Source organism: Mastomys coucha, unplaced genomic scaffold, assembly GCF_008632895.1.
Source record: "Mastomys coucha isolate ucsf_1 unplaced genomic scaffold, UCSF_Mcou_1 pScaffold3, whole genome shotgun sequence".
NCBI classification, from domain to species: Eukaryota; Metazoa; Chordata; class Mammalia; order Rodentia; family Muridae; genus Mastomys; species Mastomys coucha.
In genome coordinates this window covers 68,348,908-68,368,128 of record NW_022196909.1, presented here as the reverse complement: position 1 = coordinate 68,368,128, position 19,221 = coordinate 68,348,908, and the positions used below count along the sequence as shown (strand labels likewise).

General features: G+C 40.3%; 1 protein-coding gene and 1 non-coding gene across 2 annotated transcripts in view; one reads left to right on the top strand and one right to left on the bottom strand.

Annotated features, from left to right (window-relative positions):
- Efhb (EF-hand domain family member B) overlaps positions 1 to 19,221 on the top strand; it is a 67,205-nt gene that overhangs the window by 37,393 nt on the left and 10,591 nt on the right. Inside the window, exons 9-10 of the mRNA XM_031348169.1 lie at positions 538 to 692; positions 9,420 to 9,627. Coding sequence (XP_031204029.1) covers positions 538 to 692; positions 9,420 to 9,627 — 363 coding nt within the window. The remainder of the gene's footprint in view (positions 1 to 537; positions 693 to 9,419; positions 9,628 to 19,221) is intronic.
- On the bottom strand, positions 11,029 to 11,162 carry LOC116075559. Its single transcript, XR_004112601.1, has one exon. It is a non-coding gene; the product is annotated as a small nucleolar RNA SNORA70 (small nucleolar RNA).

Genomic DNA, 19,221 nt, shown 5'->3' with positions numbered 1-19,221 from the left:
AGGCATAGAGGATCTCCCCTTCCTTCTTCCTCAAGGTGCCAAGCCCAGAAAACCTAAAACCCCTCCTCTCTCTTCTCCCCAGCTACTGGGTATGCCATCATTATTTACCAATCAGAATTAAGTGGAGGTAGGTTTCCAGAAACTTTGTGCATACCTTCTCATGCAAACTAATTTGGGGGACATAAGCATTAGAATACAAGCAGCTACAGTAACTTTTGAAGGAGTCAATTGCTTTATTCATCTCTTATACACAGAAACATTCTGCATAAGAGCACCACTGAGTGAGCATGTGGTCCAGCTGGTAACCCCAACATTTAGAAGACTGAAAGCACTGCCATGAGTTTAATGAGGCTAGCCTGGGCTACATGAGACCTTGTAGTGAGGAGAAGTGCCAGCATTAGATAGAACTGTTTTATTTGTTCATTCCTAGAGGTTGCTAGGTCTCTCTGCCTCTGTCCCTCTCTGCCTCTGTCTCTCTCTTAAAACTCCATGGCCATATTTTAAATTCACACACAAGATCCCTTTTTTCTTCAACAGGAGCTGGAGATCTCATCCATAACAGAGGCCCAGATGAGTATCTTCGTGGGAAGGACCGCCAGAGATCCCTGGTTGCAGCTGCTCGCCACCACTTGAAGAAATTTAATCACCAGCACTTTGACACTTTGCTGGTGGCCTTCAGGCACTATGACAAGGCCAGTAGTCTCATAGAACGAGGGGGTTATGATGCACAGATGAATCTCAGCAGACTGGTGCAGATGTGGGGGTGGTTCAGCCAACTCTGGGTCATATGCAGCTCATTTCTTGTCTTTTAAAGTGATGTTTACTTGAAACACAGCCATGACTGAAAGGTTTAAAGCATGATCCATGACTACACATAGCAGAACTGAATAAATCCCATGCTCGGAGAGCAAGAGTAAGTGGAGCTCTCTAGATCTCTGGGAACAGTGGACATTCCTATACCTAAGCGTTGGTGTCTTTACATTGTCCCTTCAGTGAATGCATTCATAGAATGCTATTGCCTTGGAGAGCAGGGGCTAGTATCCATCCAAAAGGTCCAAGATCAGTTGGTATTTATTTATTTATTTATTTATTTATTTATTTATTTATTTTAAGATAGGGTCTTTTGTAGTCTAGGCAGGCCCCCAGCACACTGTGTAGTACTTTCTAGCCTTTGTTTCTTCCTCCCAAATGCCAGGATTAAAGGCCTGTGCCACCATATCTTGGTTCTTGGAATTTAGCCACTGGCTTTCTGTGTAGTACCCAAACACTGTCAATTGAACTGCTCCTCTAGGCCAAGATCAATTAATTTTTAAACTACTGTAAATCTAATTTATTCATTTAGTTTTGGCGCTGGGGATAGAACCCAGGAGTTCTTATACATGCTAAGTACATGATGTCCTCTGAGCTGCACCCCCAGTTTTTTGAATGTGCATATTTTTGCCCTCCTGTCTAAGAAGCTCAGAGCCCATTGAATAATTTCAGTGTCGACTTTGTGAGCATTTGAATTATTTCCATTATTAATTTGCTTTGATTTTCCTCTACTCCTTTTTGTGCCTCATTGTACCTGGTTTTCTAGGCCATTTAGAAACCATTTAAGTTGTATTTAAAAAGATTATTATTCTTGTAGGATCCAGGGATCAAACTCAGGCATCAGGTCTGGCATGGGCATACTCTTGTTACTCACAGAGCTCTTTGGATGGAGCAAGCAACCATTTTAGAATGAATTTAATATCAATACATGCTCAGGATGTGCGCTGATACAGAGTATCACAATCATTTTAAATTATGAAGTTAGCTTTTGTTCAAAATTAAATAAGCAAAAATTTAAAGAATATTTGTATACATTATCGACATAAAAAGAAGTTAATAGAGATAGTCACAAGTTTGCAATAAATAATTACAGAAGAATCTAGGGAAGAATTATAGAAGAATATAAACCATTACAGAAGAATATAAATCATGGCACAGCATAGTATTCTGAGATATGAATAAGGTCAAACTAAGATTTGTATTAAGACCACAAGGGGAAAACAAAATAAACCTTAAAGGCCTTTAGAAAACCTTAAAAATCTTAGTTGTGTATTAATCTTCTCTTCTCCAGATACTTAATGTACTATGTAATTCCCTAAATACATATATCTTATCAAGCTATAAGATACCGTGTGTGTGTGTGTGTGTGTGTGTGTGTGTGTGTGTGTGTGTGTGTGTGAGAGAGAGAGAGAGAGAGAGAGAGAGACCTTCACTGCACCTCTCAGATTGAATCACGAGTCTTCCTACCTCCCAAGTAGGTGGCAACACATCTGCCTTGCATCTGTCTCTATTCATCTCTCTTTCTTTCTTCCCCTTCTTCCCACTCTCTCAGTACTGGGCTCTACTACTGAGTTCCACCTTTACCCCAGAAGTCACAGTCTTTATGTGAGAGGCAGAGAGAGAAAGAAAGAGCAGAATAATTTTAAAATGAGAATAAAGAAATATTCCCGCCTTCAATCCTGTGTTGAGAATGATGTTTGAAAAGTTATACCTCACCTTTTTAATTTTAAAAATTAATTTTAAATGTCCACTACTTACTTGCTAAGTGTTGCGGGAATATTTAAAAACTGAATCCATTCCACAAACTCCATTTCCTGCCAGGCCCCGTTCTTGAGCCGGTGCAGTCTGGACATCACCATGTCCCAGCAGGCTCTTGTGATTTTCTCCCAGATATTTACAACATCTTGCTCACATGCAACTCTTTACACACCCCCATGATCACTCATCCAGATAGCGCCTAAGACCCAGTAAGTAAAGCATGACTCTTAAGGCCTTAATATCCAATCAAATTTATGTAATAATAAGATCACAATTTACAAGATGCCAGTACAAAAATTTCAGAACCAAATAATAAAGACAATATTTTAACCCAATTAATCTATTTTGTAAAAACCTTTGCTTGGTGGTATAACCACTCAAGATCTGACTCTTCTTCATCCTCTGACTCCATGATGATCTCTCTCCTCCTGCTCTCTCTGACCTTTTCCCTCCTCCAACTCTAGCTCCACCTCTCTAGCCCTGTCCAATCACAGGCCTGTCACTGCCCTAATGTGATTGGACAGAGAAAATGCTGCAGAAGCTAAGTTATTTAAGAACAATTGCCTTAGTTTTAGGCCTGGGAATTGTGTGTGTGCTAATGAGTAAAAAAATCATATCACTTAAGTTTGTATTAATTCTAGGCATACATGTTAGACTGGAATCATAGTATTTCATGGCTGAGGCAGGAGAATCAAGGTTTTAGGGCTATTTAGGGCTATCTAGCAATACTCTGTTTTGTCTTTGTCCCTGACTTGCCATAAGGAAGTTATAATAACTACATGAAAGACAACAAATATTCTATAAGCCACTGCTCAGCTGCATTTCTCCCAAAAAAGCATTTAAAAAATGTAGGTAGAAGTGAATCAACATAGCAGCCCACATCTTTAATCCCAGCACTGGGTAGGCAAGCACAGGCAGACCTCAGGTGAGTTTGAGGTCAGGCTGGTCTATATAGCAAGTTCTAGGACAGCTAGGGCAATTTAGACTGTGTCTCAAACAAACAAACAAACAAAAAAGGTGGTGGAGGGAAGAAAAGAAAATGTAAGTGGGGCTGGAAAAATTGCTCTGTGGTCTTACAGGAGACCTGACTTCACTTTCCAGGACCTGCAATAGGTGACTCAAAATTCCTCGTACCTCCAGCTCCAGGCAATCAGTCTGAGGCTGTCTTCTTGGCTCACTGAGCACCTGCATCAACATGCACGTTCCCTCCATGGACACATAGACATAATTTAAATTAAAAAGGAGAAAATATACTTTATGATTTGGTTTTTAATGAAACTACTGGGTATCTGTAGTTAATTTCAAGATGATATTCAATATGAAAATATGGAAGCTAGAATAAGCACATTAAAAACCTTACAGACTGGAGAGAGGGCTCAGCGGTTAAGAGCACTGACCACTCTTCCAGAGGTCCTGAGTTCAAATCCCAGCAACCACATGGTGGCTCACAACCATCTGTAATGGGATCTGATGCCCTCTTCTGGTATGAATAGTATGCTTACATACATAAAAAATAAATAAATTTTAAAAAAAAACCTTACTCACATACACATACATACACAGAGATAGAGATAGAAATAGAGATAGACAGCCTCCCCACCCTGATCTTGTAAAGACTTATTTACATGGGTGTCTTAGTCAGGGTTTCTATTCCTGCACAAACATCATGACCAAGAAGCAAGCTGGGCAGGAAAGGGTTTATTCAGCTTACACTTCTACACTGCTGTTCATCACCAAAGGAAGTCAGGACTGGAACTCAAGCAGGTCACGAAGCAGGAGCTGATGCAGAGGCCATGGGGGGATGTTACTGGTATGCTTCCCCTACCTTGTTCAGTTTGCTTTCTTATAGAACCCAAGACTTCCAGCCCAGGGATGGCACCACCCACAATGGGCCCTCCCCGCTTGATCACTAGTTGAGAAATGCCTTACAGCTGGATCTCATGAAGTCATTTCCTCAACTGAAGCTTCTTTCTCTGTGATAACTCCAGCTTGTGTCAAGTTGACACACAAAGCCAGCCAGTACAATGAGGTTACATGTAACACAGGTTGCCCTTGGATTATGAGCCTTCTGTTTCTACTTCCCAAGTTGAAATTACAGGCATGTACTATTATACTCAACTCAAATCTGCTGTAATTATTTAATGTTTTTATGGTAGTATCGGGATGAAACTCAGGTGTCATACCTTCTAGATAAGTACTTAGCCAAAAAACTACACTCCAGCTCTCTTTCAGTCAGTTCTTGTTAGTCAAGCTCACGAACTTGAATAACAGAATCTGCTGTCCTGGCTAGTCCTATTTCAACTTGACACAAGCAAGAATTACCTGAAAGATTGAGAAAATGCCTCCATAAGATATAGGACATTTTCTTTTCTCATCTTTTTTTTTTTGTTTTTTTTTGTTTTTTTTTTGTTTTTTTCGAGAAAGTGTTTCTCTGTGTAGCCCTGGCTGTCCTGGAACTCACTCTGTAGACCAGGCTGGCCTCGAACTCAGAAATCCACCTGCCTCTGCTTCCTAAGTGCTGAGATTAAAGGTGTGTGCCACCACCACCTGGCTATAGGACATTTTCTTATTTAGCAATTGATGTGTGTGGGCCCAGCCCATTGTGGGTGGTATCATGTCTAGGCTGTTAGTTCTGGGTTCTATAAGAAAGCGGATTGAGCAAGGCATGGGAGCCAGCCAGTAATCAGTGGCCCCTGCTTCAGCTTCGAGAAGCTGAAGGACAGTAACCTTGAGTTACTGTCCTAACTTTCTTTAAAGGTGAACAGTGAATCAGAAGTGTAAACCAAATAGACACTTTCCTCCCCAAGTTGCCTTTCGGTCATGGTGTTTCATCACATCAGTGGAAACCCTCACTATGACACATGCCAGCATGCATATAATCCTTTGCTTTTAAAAAGTTCATGATGAATGCAGTTGTAAGAAATAGTCATCTTAATAGCTGCTGAATATTCATGTAAGCCACCAGACAAGCTCCTTAGGATGAAATCACATCACTGCAAATTGTTTAATGTTGATGTATCTTTCAAACCATCAAGTTTTAACCTGTGTAGTGTAGTGTTTGTCATCCTTAAGGGATGTTTTACTGAGAAAACAGTAGATCTAGTGCAATGGAATCCAAAACTGTTGAATTCCCAGATTCAGTTTCATAGAAAAAGAATTAAAACAGATCAAACACACTGTGGTTTCCTAAGTGAATATTCTTGGCTTATAAGATTAATTCTATTACCCATTGAGTGCCTATTGTCCATTAAGCATCCTTTTGGATAATGTGTAGACTTTCTGTTTAGGAAAATTAGAATCTGAAGATGTTAACAGTAAATTTGAATGGCAGCATTACACTACAACTGGTTTGAGAGAGCATACTAGCAAGTTTGCAACCCTGGTAATATCACCTCAGTGGCTTCAAAATGGCCCCAGTGAGGAAAAGAGAATAACAACTGTTAGATGTCAGGCTTCCCAGGAGTGTGACCATATGTACCCAAGCCTCAATGATTGGAAGCCTGAGGCAGGAAGATTCATGTTAGAGGCTAGCCTGGGTGAGACCCTCTCTAGAAAACCAAGACCCAAAGAACAGCAAATGGACAAAACAACTGTTCCCCTAAAAAATGAAGTCAGGACTTCTTTATACTACATCTGCTGGAGAGCCAACCATTAAATGACACAGCACAGCACTTGGGTAGGACAGATAAGAGCTCAGAGGGACTCACAGTGGCAACTGGTGATTTTTTGGTTATTAGCAATTATTGTCCCTGTAATTCACGAAGCCAGTTCTAAGCTGTGCTCCCTGACAGCCTCCTACTCCATGGTTGGCTTTCCTTGAGCTTTGAGTGGCATGACGGTTATTTTGGAGTTTAAAGAAAACAAAGTGGAGACAAACCTTGTATTAGGCAGAAAAGTTGTCATTATTGACAGCATCTATTTTAGCTTTCTGGACTTTCTGATTCTGTCATAGCTTCCATATTGTTTTCCTGGCAGGTTCCTGGCTTTTGGTTGACTTGGGCTTTGTGTATTTTGATCATCTGGGCTGTAGAGACTTTTATAAAGGAATTCACATTAATCCAGGCCATATCCACCTCAGTTGTCAAGGTAACGTATGTTAACAGTAGCAGGAATAGGGAACTTTCCCAGGGCCATGCTAATTTATTTACAGTTCACTGGGTCTTTCTCATTGGGCCATTTCTGCAAGGGTTTACTTTCAGCGGTATTATGAATTCAACTCTGATCAGCTATATAGCTCTAGTAATACTCAATGATTCATTCATTCATAAGTAGTTTCTCTTGAGAGATTCTCTCCTCTAAATCTCCTTAAGGGGCCAATGCAGTAATATATTCATTTTTATCTTTTTTTTATTAGCTATTTTCTTTATTTACATTTCAAACATATCTCCTTTCCCAGTTTCTCCTCTGAAAAAAACCCGAAAAACCCTGTTCCTTCCCCCACCTCCCCCTGCTCACCAGCCTACCCTCTCCTAAATCCTGGCCCTGCCATTCCCCTACACTGGGGCATAGAACCTTCACAGGACCAAAGGCCTCTGCTCTCATTGATGACCCACTAGGCTATCCTCTGCTACATATGCAGCTGGAACCATGAGTCCCCACCATGTGTACTCTTTGGCTGGTAGTTTAGTCCCTGGGAACTCTGAGGGTACTAGTTAGTTCATATTGTTGTTCTTCCTAAGGGGCTGCAAACCCTTCAGCTCCTTTGGTCCTTTCTCTAGCTCCTTCATTGGGGACCCTGTGCTCAGTCCAATGGATGGCTGTGAGCCTCTACTTCTGTATTAGTTGGGCACTGTCAGAGCCTCTCAGGAGACAGCTACATCAGGCTTCTGTCAGCCAGCACTTGCTGGCATCCACAATAGTGTCTGGATTTGATGACTGAATATGGGAAGGATTCCCAGGTGAAGCAGTCTCTGGATTGCCCTTCATTCAGTCTCTGCTCCATAGTTTGTCTCTGCAACTTCTTCCATACATGTTTTGTTCCCCCTTTTGAGAAGGAATGAAGTATCCATACTTTGGTCTTCCTTCTTCTTGAGTTTCTTGTGGTTTATGAATTGTACTTTGTGTATTTTGATCATCTGGGCTAATATCCACTTATCAGAGAGTGCATAACATAATCCCAATCCAGGATTTAGGATTGGGTTACCACACTCAGGATGACATTCTCCAGATCCATCCATTTGCCTAAGAATTTCATAAATTCATTGTTTTTAATAGCTGAATAGTAATCCATTGTGTAGAAGTACCACATTTTCTGTATCCATTCCTCTGTTGAGGGACATCTGGGTTCTTTCCCGCTTCTGGCTATTATAAATAAGGCTGCTATGAACAGAGTGGAGCATGTGCTCTTATTACATGTTGGAGCATCTTTTGGGTATATGCCCAGGAGTGGTATAGCTGAGTCCTCTGGTAGCACTATATCCAATTTTCTGAGGAGCTGCCAGACTGAATTCCAGAGTGGTTATACCAGCTTGCAATCTCACCAGCAATGAAGGAGTGTTCCTCTTTCTCCACAACCTTGCCAGCATCTGCTGTCCATTTTTCTCTTTAATTTAAAATTTTTTAGTGCTGGGGATAGAAGTTAGGACCTCCCACACGTGAAGCAAGCACTCTCCTCTTGATCTATATTCCAAGTCTAGTGCTCACCTATAGTATCTAGAATTCACTGCCCAAAGTGCCAACCCACCACCAGGTGTAGAGGCACAAAATAAAATCCGTAGGTCCTTAGCATCATCTCTGAGTTCATCTGAGGCTTGAAGGAAGGCACCAGGAGCTGAGTGGTTAAGATGTCCAAGTTAATGACTTTCTTCCTTAACAGAAACTAATTCTCTGCCCCCCTCATCTCTCATGAACCAGCCAAAATTTTCTTTACTCTCCCCAAAATTTCCCTCCCATAACACTTAGTGTAGGAACATCTGTCTTTAACTATTATGTTAAAGGAGACTGGGAGTAGGGGGAGGTTACACTTTGCTTTGTAATCTCATCTCTATTTTTCCTCATTAGTAAGCAGTGATGTAGAGGACCATTTGTTGCCCTGGTGAGACTCAGAAGGTGTTAAAAACTCTGCCAGAATGAAAACTTGTAATGAGCTGTCAGACATGCACAACATTGCCTGACAGAAATGCCAAGCATGTTTTATGACTATGTTGACTACATCTCAGTGCAAACAGTATGGTTTAAAAGGTATGATTAAACAGGATGTTTGAGAACAAACCTGACATCCTAGCACTTGGGATGTAGAGATACAGGGACCATAATTCAAAGTCATTCTCAATTATATAGTTGATCTTGATGCTGGCCTGGACTACATGAGACATTGCCTCAAAACAACAATAAAATACCAAAATGAGTGAATGAATGAATAAAATAAAAAAGGAGAAGAAAAAGGGTATTTAAAAACGTGGGGGTTTGTCGGGCAGTGGTGGCGCACGCCTTTAATGCCAGCACTTGGGAGGCAGAGGCAGGCGGATTTCTGAGTTCGAGGCCAGCCTGGTCTACAGAGTGAGTTCCAGGACAGCCAGGGCTACTCAGTGAAATCCTGTCTTGAAAAACCAATTAAAAAAAAAGTGGGGGTTATGAATACGGCTCACACATGTTTAGTATATGTAAGGGCCTGGATTCAGTGTCCAGGACCAATAACAAAAAGGTTCCGAATGTATTCTGCTTATACCAGGATCACAAACTATAAAGTGTGTCTATCAGATTGACTCAATGAGAATAACTCTTGCTTTACATATAGAATATTTGATTTCTCTTAGTAGAAGTGGGAATTTGCTGAGTGCATTTGCTAGAGCTATTTATTTTTATTTTTATCAGAGCCCCCACTCATCTTACATTTGCTTCCTGGTTGGCAGAAGGGTGATGGGGTGATTGACAGAGCAGAACTTCATGAAGCTTGTGTCCAGGCCAACCTACATCTAGACAAGATGCTTCTGGACCATCTGTTTGACTACTGTGACGTGGACCAGGATGGCTTGATTAACTATCTGGAATTTGCCAATTTTCTTAACTGGAAAGACAGAATACCTCTCACTGAGTATGAGAAGAGGGTCATTGTTAAAGGTATTTAATTCTTGACAACTTGCTGAATTTTTAAGCAGATTTATATATTTCATAGTTTTTAGGATCTCAACCAACATTAATATTATATGTCTTGGTTAGTTTCAACAGTCAGTTCAACATAGCGTGGGTGAGGGATGAGAGAGCCTTACCCGGGAGATTGCCCAGATAAGATTCTGTGAGAGATTATTATTATTATTATTAGTTTGTTTTTTCGAGACAGGGTTTTTCTGTGGTGCCCTGGCTGTCCTGGAACTCGCTCTGTAGACCAGTCTGGCCTCGAACTCAGAAATCCTCCTGCCTCTGCCTCCCAAGTGCTGGCATTAAAAGCGTGCGCCACCACTGCCCGGCGAGAGATTATTTTGAATGATGATTCATGTAAGAGGACCCACCCCACTGTGGGCAGCACCATCCCTAGATAAGTGGGTCTGGGCTGTTTAAGAAAGCTATCTGAGGGGCTGGAGAGATGGCTTAGAGATTAAGAGTGTTTACTGCTCTTGCAGAGGAGCTAGGTTCAATTCCTGGCTTTCACAATAGGTGGCTCTCAGCTCCATAGAACTGAGTTCAAGGGAATTCACTGCCTCCTGGCTTCCATATGTACCTGCATGAATGTGATGCACTTAAACTCATGCAGTCCCCCACAGACATATAAATAAAGATAAGTCTTATGATGAAAAGGTAGCTGAGCCTGTGTGAGAGAAAACAGTTAACAATGTTCCTCCATAGTATCTGGTTCCATTTCTGCTTCAGTTCATGCCCAACTTCCCTCATGGTGAATTGAGACCTGGTACAAGCCAAATCTCTTACCCCTTTTCCCTCCAAATTGTTTTTGGTCATGATATTTATCACAGCAACATAAAGGGAACTGGACAGAATACATACAGGTTTGCTTATGCAGAGGATGTGTGTGGAATGGAAAGAATGAATTTGATCACACACAGGAATATGGAAATATGACTGAGGGGCAGGGCAACAATGAAACTTCCCCCTTTAATTATGTGTGAGATTTGTTAGTAAACATGGTTGTTGGGGTGCAACATTAAGCAGTCCTTATGAGTACAGACGAGCTACTTTCCAGGGACAGCAACCGGGGATAGATTTGACGCCTCAGCCCTGGGAAACCCCTTCTCAGCTGTGATGTCTTCGAATTCAACTGCGTTAAACTTGGTGGAAACCCCACTTCTTTCACATGGGGATGTTCTGGTGGCCAGAAAATGTGGATGTGGCCCTGAACAGCACTTCAACCACATGATTCTTATTCTTCAACTTAGTACAAAGAGAAATGGTGCCTGGATAATCTGAACCAGGGCCACTGTGCCCTGGGACTTCCTAAAAGTACCCCACATTCATGTCTTGAGCCTAGATTGGAGACAGTAGGATATCAGGGATGACTATCCTCTAGAAAACTGTCTTGAAGGTCCCTTAGGGCAGTTCACATGAACAACAGGCTGTATGCATTCCAAGAATGTTGCTGTTTACAGCCATTCTACATTGGAGGCATGAGGAGGGGAACCTGATTGGCTTAGTCATGGCTGCAGAGGAAACTTTATAAAAAAAAGTTTTAAAATTACCATATATTAGCTATACACAGCAATGAGTTTCATTGCGACATTCCATACATGATAATAATGTATTTAATGCCATATGCCTATTACCCTTTTGTCCACTCTCTTATTTCCACTAACCTCTCCTTTCCCAAGGCTTACTTTTCAATGTATGGTCTTGTGTCATTCGATATTGGGACTATGAATTTAAAAGTTCAAAGTAAATTACCTAGAATTTCAAAACTCAGTAGCTCCTCATAAAGGCGTTTGAAAATCTTAGTCACATCTCTGTATTTAAGACATTAAGAATACAGGGCTGGAGAGATGGCTCAGCGGTTAAGAGCATGGACTGCTCTTCCAGAGGTTCTGAGATCAATTCCCAGCAACCACATGGTGACTCACAACCATCTGTAATGGGATCCAATGTCCTCTTCTGGTATGTCATGAAGACATAAATCTTAAAAAAAAAAAAAGAAGAAATTAAGAATATTTGATTTCTAAATTTTTATGTAGCGACAGGAAAGATGGTTACTCGTTAAGAACACTGGATGCTTTTATAGAACTGAGTTAAATTTCCAGCACTTATAGGCTCATAACTGTTTCTAACTTCAGTTCTAGGGCAGCTGACACCCTTTTCTGGTATCCATAGGGATCAGGTATGCATGTGATGCATAGATATATACAAGAAATTGCATACAATAACATAAAGATAAATAATCTTTTTTTGCACAAAAAATTAAGTGTGGTGGAACACAACTGTTTTCCCAATACTAAGGAAGCAGAGGCAGGAGAATTTTGAGTTTGAGGCTGGTCTGAGCTATTTAGAGACTGTGTCTCAAAAATGTCTGTAAACCAAGTCACATAAAACCAAAAATTCCACAAAAATAAAATGTTATAGTCTTTTGTTTGGTTGGTTTTTCAAGACAGGGTTTCTTTGTACAGCCTTGTTACCCTAGAACCAGCTGTGAAGATCAGGCTGTTGTTGATGTTCTTGAACTCACAGAGATCTGTCTGCCTCCGCCTGTTTTTTTTTTTTGGATTTTTTTGAGACAGGGTTTCTCTGTGTAGCCCTGGCTGTCCCGGAACTCACTCTGTAGACCAGGCTGGCCTAGAACTCAGAAATCTGCCTGCTTCTGCCTCCCAAGTGCTGGGATTAAAGGTGTGAGCCACCACTGCCTGGCCTGCCTCTGCCTCTTGAGTGGTGGGATTAAAGGTGTGTGCTACCACCACATAGCTAACATTATAGTCTTAACTTTGATCTTTTTATGGTACTGGGGATTGAACCTAGAGCCTTCTACAAAGAAGGCAAGCACTCTGTCACTGAGTTAATCCCCATTCTCCTTTTTACTTTTTATTTTGTGAGAGTCTTACTAACTTGCCTAGATTTGCTAAGTAACTCCAGCAGGTCTTGAATTTGTAATCATCCTGATTCAGCCTGAGTATCTGGGATTACATGTTTGTGTTATCAGGCCTGGTGATTTTTTTTAATTGGATATTTTCTTTATTTAGATTTCAAATGTTTTCTCCTTCCCAGGTCTCCCTTTCAGAAACCTCTGATCCTACCCCCCTCCTCCTTCCTCTATGAAGGTGCTCCCACCCACTCCTGTCTTCTCATCCTAGCATTCCGCTGCAGCATAGAACACCCTCAGGCCCAAGGGCTGCCCCTCCCACTGATGTCCAATAAGGCCATCCTCTGGAGCCATGGGTCCCTCCATGTGTACTCTTTAGTTGGTAGTCCACGCCCTGGTAGCTCCGGGGAGTGGGGCAGGTCTGGCCTGTTGACACTGCCACTGGGGCTGCAGACCCCCTCAGCTCCTTCAGTCCCTTCTCCAACTCCTCCATTGGGGACCCCTCGCTCAGTCTAATGATTGACTGGGAGCATCCACCTCTGTGTTGTCAGGCTCTGACAGAGCCTCTCAGGAGACAGCTATATCAGGCTCCCATCAGCAAGCACTTCCTGGCATCCACAATAGCATCTGGGTTTGGTGGCTGTATATGGGATTGAAGTAATAAATTGAAAAACAGAGTTCTGGGAATGTAGAAATAAAAGTTTCACAGTAAAATAACGGGGAGCTCTGTCAGCAGCAAGCAGTGTGGAAACAAAGTTTTACAGTAGCAAGCAGCAGCTTCAGCCACTTGGCTAAGTGTTTTCTGAGAAGCACTAAGAAGCTGTGTTCCAGAGACAGCCAAGGGCATGCTATAAAAACAAAGTTCTGATTGTCAGGATGTTGAGACAGAATGACCAGGCCAATCTGACTGAGCTAAGTAAAGCCAAAACAAAAATAATTGATGATTGCAATGACGTGAAGGTCTACGAAAACAAGATTAGCAATTCTCGAAAGAACCCCCCTACCCCTCCTGTGCTGAATTTAGAAAAAGACCACAAACTGTCACCCTGACATTGCTGATAACAATCCCCCTACCACCTAGTTACTCAGCCCCTTCCCAGGGACTGTTCAAGGCCAGGTGCAGGGCTGGATAGGGAAGTTGGCTGACTAAGCCAAGAACAGCCCCCTGAGCAAGCCAACCAATGCCTGATGAGATCCTTTGTCCTGTGTGCCACCAACCAGAGTAAGCCAGTTAGCCCTATTGCAGAAATCTGCCCTCTGTAAAGTATAAAATATGTGTGCTTTCTGAGTTTTGGGGTTGACCCTTCCCCCCACCCCCGTGAGGGTGGGCAACCCCATGTACATGGATTAATAAACCCCATGTTATTGCAACGATCTATTGTCAATCTGTGTTTTCTGGGTTGAGCTAGATTACAACAGGATGGATCCCCAGGTGGGACAGTCTCTGGATGGCCTTTCCTTTAGACTCCCCCTTCTAAGGAGCACTGAATCATCTACATTTTGGTCTTCCTCCTTCTTGGGCTTCATATGGTCTGTGAATTGAATCTTGGATATTCTGAACTTTTGGGCTAATATCCATTTACCAGTGAGTGCATACCAAGTGTGTTCTTTTGCGACTGAGTTACCTATCTCAGGATATTTTCTAGTTCCATCCATTTGTCTAAGAACTTCATGAAGTCATTGATTTTAATAGCTGAGTAGTACTCCACTGTGTAAATGTACCACATTTTCTGTATCCATTCCTCTGTTGAGGGACTTCTGGGTTCTTTCCAGGTTCTGGCTATTATAAATAAGGCTGCTATGAATATAGTGGAGCATGTGTCCTTATTACATGTTGCAGCATCTTCTGGGTATATGCCCAGGAGTGGTATAGCTGGGTCCTCAGGTAGAACTATGTCCAGTTTTCTGAGGAACCTCCAGACTGATTTCCAGAGTGGTTATACCAGCTTGTAATCCTCACAGCAATGGAGGAGTGTTCCTCTTTCTCCACATCCTTGCCAGCATCTACTATCACCTGAGTTTTTGATCTTAGCCATTATGACTGGTATGAGGTCTCAGGGTTGTTTTGATTTGCATTTCCCTGATGACTAAGGATATTGAATATTTGTTTTGGTTCTTCCCAGCCATTCAGTATTCCTCAGCTGAGAATTCTTTGTTTAGCTCTGTACCAAATTTTTAATAGGGTTATTTGGTTCTCTGGAGTCTAACTTCTTGAGTTCTTTTTATAAATTGGATATTAGCCATCTATTGAATGTAGGGTTGGTAAAGATCTTTTTCCAGTCTGTTGGTTGCCGTTTTGTCCTATTGACAGTGTCCTTTGCCTTACAGAAACTTTGCAATTTTATGAAGTCCCATTTGTCAATTGTTGATCTTAGAGCATAAGCCATTGGTGGTCTGTTCAGGAACGTTTCCCCTGTGCCCATGTGTTTGAGGCTCTTCCCCACTTTCTCTTCTATTAGATTCAGTGTATCTGGTTTTATGTTGAGGTCTTTGATCCACTTGGACTTGAACTTTGTAGAGGGAGATAAGAATTGATCAATTTGCCTTCTACATGTTGACGCCCAGTTGAACCAGCACCATTTGTTGAACATGCTGTCTTTTTTCCACTGGATGGTCTTAACTTCTTTGTCAAAGATCAAGTGACCATAGGCATGTGGGTTCATTTCTGGATCTTCAATTTTATTCCATTGATCTACCTGCCTGTCACTGTACCAATACCATGCATTTTTTTTATCACTATTACTCTGTAGTGCAGTTTGAGGTCAGGGATGGTGATTCCCCTAGAAGTTCTTTTATTGTTGAGAATAGTTTTCGCTATCCTGGTTTTTTTGTTATTCCAAATGAATTTGAGAATTTGAGAATTCTACCTCTATGAAGAATTGAGTTGGAATTTTTATGGGGAGTGCATTGAATCTGTAGCTTGCTTTCTGCAAGATAGGCCTGGTGATCTTTAGATTACAGTATTTTCATATTTATATGTTATCTTCTTGTACCACTAAAATATATAGGTAAGTATGAGGATCAAGAACCTCAACATAAAACCAGATACACTGAATCTAATAGAAGAGAAAGTGGGGAAAAGCCTTGAACACATGGGCACAGGGGAAACGTTCCTGAACTGACCACCAATGGCTTATATATATACATACATACCTATATATTTTGAGATAAGGTTTTCTAAATGTAGCTCTCACTGGTTTAGAACTTAATTCTAGAACAGGCCAGCCCATGAACTTTCTAATGATCTTTCTGTCTTTGGCTCCCAAGTGCATGGATTAGAGGTATATATCTCTTCTCTCTCAATTCTTGATTATTTATTTATGTTTTGTAACATGGTATCTCTCTATTGTTTCTGCTGGCCTAGAATTCAGTCTCCTGAGTGGGAGTATAGGTATGTTCTGGCATGCTTGGCTTATGAATAGAATTAATTAATCTTTTTTCACCAAATATTTGAAAGTATTTTTTTTATTTTTAGCAGAGTCTTTCAAATACTTTAGTCAATGTTTTCTTTGCACGAACCATACAAACATAAGTTACACAGATGAAAGTTTCAGTTTTAACTATTTGCAGAATGAACTTCACTTAATATTTAATTAGAAGCAAGCAGCAGCTGTCTACTCAATATTTTAAAATCACAGTTAAATATAGATGTCCATCATACAAAATGAGGCAATAATTTCTTATTTCCAAGCTAGTGGTCATCCAAATTTACATTCCATATTCAAATGAAGACATAGCCTATGATCTCACCTGTCTTTTTTAGTATTCTAATTATATGTTTTGGATCTAGGACTGAAAATTTGTTAGAATAAGAATTCATGATTGCCATGTGTCAACTTTATATGGATAAAAAACTTGTCCAAGAGACCTATTATTGATGGTGTGCTGGCTACTCCATGATGTTTCTAGTGTGTTTGTATGGCCCGATGTTCTGTACTTGATTGATACCCTAAGGCTGACATGGAGAGTTACCAATGTTTCGGAGATTACTGGGAATTCAGCCATCTTTTTGCATCTATCTTTGACTTTTCCTGAAATGGCCTAGTAGTCAAGTTTTTCTGGATTTTCTCACAAATATCTATAAGGGATGAAGTCAGGACATGCAATAGTTTTGGTAATTTCTACTCTGCCCATTCAATGGGAGAAAGTATCTGAAAAGATCACTCACCTATATCAGAAGTACTTTTCGCTCTTTTCATCTTGGGAAAAGTCCATAGTGATATCCACCAGCACAATGTGCTTGCTGGTGTTTACACTGGTGTTCACACTGGTGTTTACATCATTATTGATGGCTTTACGCTTGCTGGTGTTTACACTGGTGTTTACATCATTATTGATGGCTTGAATGTATATGTATAGCAGTCATTCATTTATCTTTAAGGCTAGAAATGCTTTCATTCAGGGATATGGCCATTGATTTTACAGTATTAGGAAAGCTGAGAACCACTGAACTATTTGTTTAATTCTGTAGACTGTTTTTTTTTTTTCCCATACCAAACATGTACAGGTTTATTTTGTCATCATCTCCTATACAATACATTAAAGAGATCATTTGTATAGTTGATATTACACTAGCTATTATAAGATACCAATATATAATATATAGATAAGATATAAATCTATCTATACTAAATATTTAGCATATATTATATATATATGGGTATATAATATCTTTTTAAATATTTTTTATTAGATATTCACTTTATTTACATTTCATGTGTTATCCACTTTCCTAGTTTCCCCTCTGAAGACACTTTCCCTTCCCCTTGCTTTCCAACCCACCCATTCCTGCTTCCTGGCCCTGACACTGGGGCATTGAGCCTTCACAGGACCAAGGGCTTCTCCTCCCATTGATGACCAACAAGGCCATCTTCTGCTGCATATGCAGCTGGAGCCATGAGTCCCTCCAGGTGTATTCTTTTTTAGGTGGTTTGGTCCCTGGGAGCTCTGGGGGTACTAGTTGGTTCATATTGTTTCTCCTATTGGGCTGCAAACTCCTTCAGCTCCTTGGGTCCTTTCTCTAGCTCCTCCATTGGGGGCCCTATGCTCAGTCCAATGGTTGGTTTAGAGCATCCACCTCTGCATTCATTAAGCACTGGTAGAGCCCCTCACAAGACAGCTATATCAGGCTCCTGCCAGCAAGCACTTGTTGGCATCCACAACAATGTCTAGGTTTGGTGACTGTATATGGGATGGATCCCCAGGTGGGGCAGTCTCTGGATGGCCTGTCTCTACTCCATACTTTGTCTCTGTAACTCTTTCCATGGCTATTTTGTTCCCTCTTCTTTTTTTTTTTTTAAACTTTTATTGCATTATGATGAGAAAAGTTACATGATTTCAATTTATCTGAATTTGTTAGCATTTAAAAACATCTTTTTTGTTATATTCCTTAAAATTTACAAAATATTATAACAATAAAAATAAGTATTATAAAAGTTGTTTGATATAAAACAACAATCAATTTAACAGACTTCTGTAGATGCTCGTCTGCAGCAATAGTGAAAATATATTTTTATCAATATAAATTTTAAATAACTCCAAACATATTAACTGTATACTTCAAAACAATACATCACCACTAGTATTTTCTTAAATGAACATAAATATATAAAGTCTTTTTGTTTGTTTTGTATTTAGTAGAGTTTAAAAATTTGGCTGTTGCTGTGGTACAAGCCCAAAATAAGAACAATTTTTAGACATTGGATTTCATTGTAATAAGGCTGTACTTCAATGACCCTCACATCACCAAAGGATTTTACCTCCATCGTAGCTAAGCTGAGAGTTGATAGTTCTGCTGCACCAAGAAATGAATTGTAGGCATGATTTTTGGATACAGACTTCCTGCTATGGTCAAAGCTATTTGACTTGAGTGAGTGACTTCATTCTCAGCCCACAGAGAACAGGTTACATTCATTTAAGAAATGGAGTAGGTATTAAGATGGTCTATCCATAAAATCACTCACCAAGTATTTCAACGAACAATGGTTTTGCTTGGAGGGTGACACAGACATTAGGTGAGGGTAAGAATTTGGTTCATTAGCTGTGATAATTTGGAAAAGCATTCATCTCAGTGAAAGAGTAACTTATAAAGTCCTCTTCTTCAAACTTGATACAAGAGTTACAAACTCAAGCAAAGCATTCAGTCTCACTCTTTGTTGTTCTTCTACAAACAACCTCCCTAGTTAATCATCTATGTTTCTTTTGGGTATATAAATACTTTTGAAATATGTAAGCTATTCTGAAAATCATAATATTGTATAAAAACATTAAATAAACAATACTACTAATAGAGAGGCTGAGATAGGAGAAGCAAGATTTCAAGACCCTTATATTCAAGACAAACAAACAAGCTGACAGTGTATATAGATTGTACAATGTTGGACCTATATCTACAATTACCAAATTAGAGAGACCATTGGATGACAGTAAACAAATTTCTAATTCCTCATATTATTGGATTTCAATCAATTAGGATATGTTGGTAATATTAATTTTCATATTAATATATTAAGAAAAAGTAATTGTCACTTCATATCGATTTTGTTGTAAGAGGTGGAATTAGGTTTGTGTGGATTTGTTGAAAGATTACCTTCTTGCTTCTTTTAGGGTGTAGTTTTGCTTCTTATGTTGATGTTTTCTGAAGGAAGCCGGCCCACAGCTTCACTTCATCCCGTGGGAGCTCCACGAACGGGGAACTCGAAGTC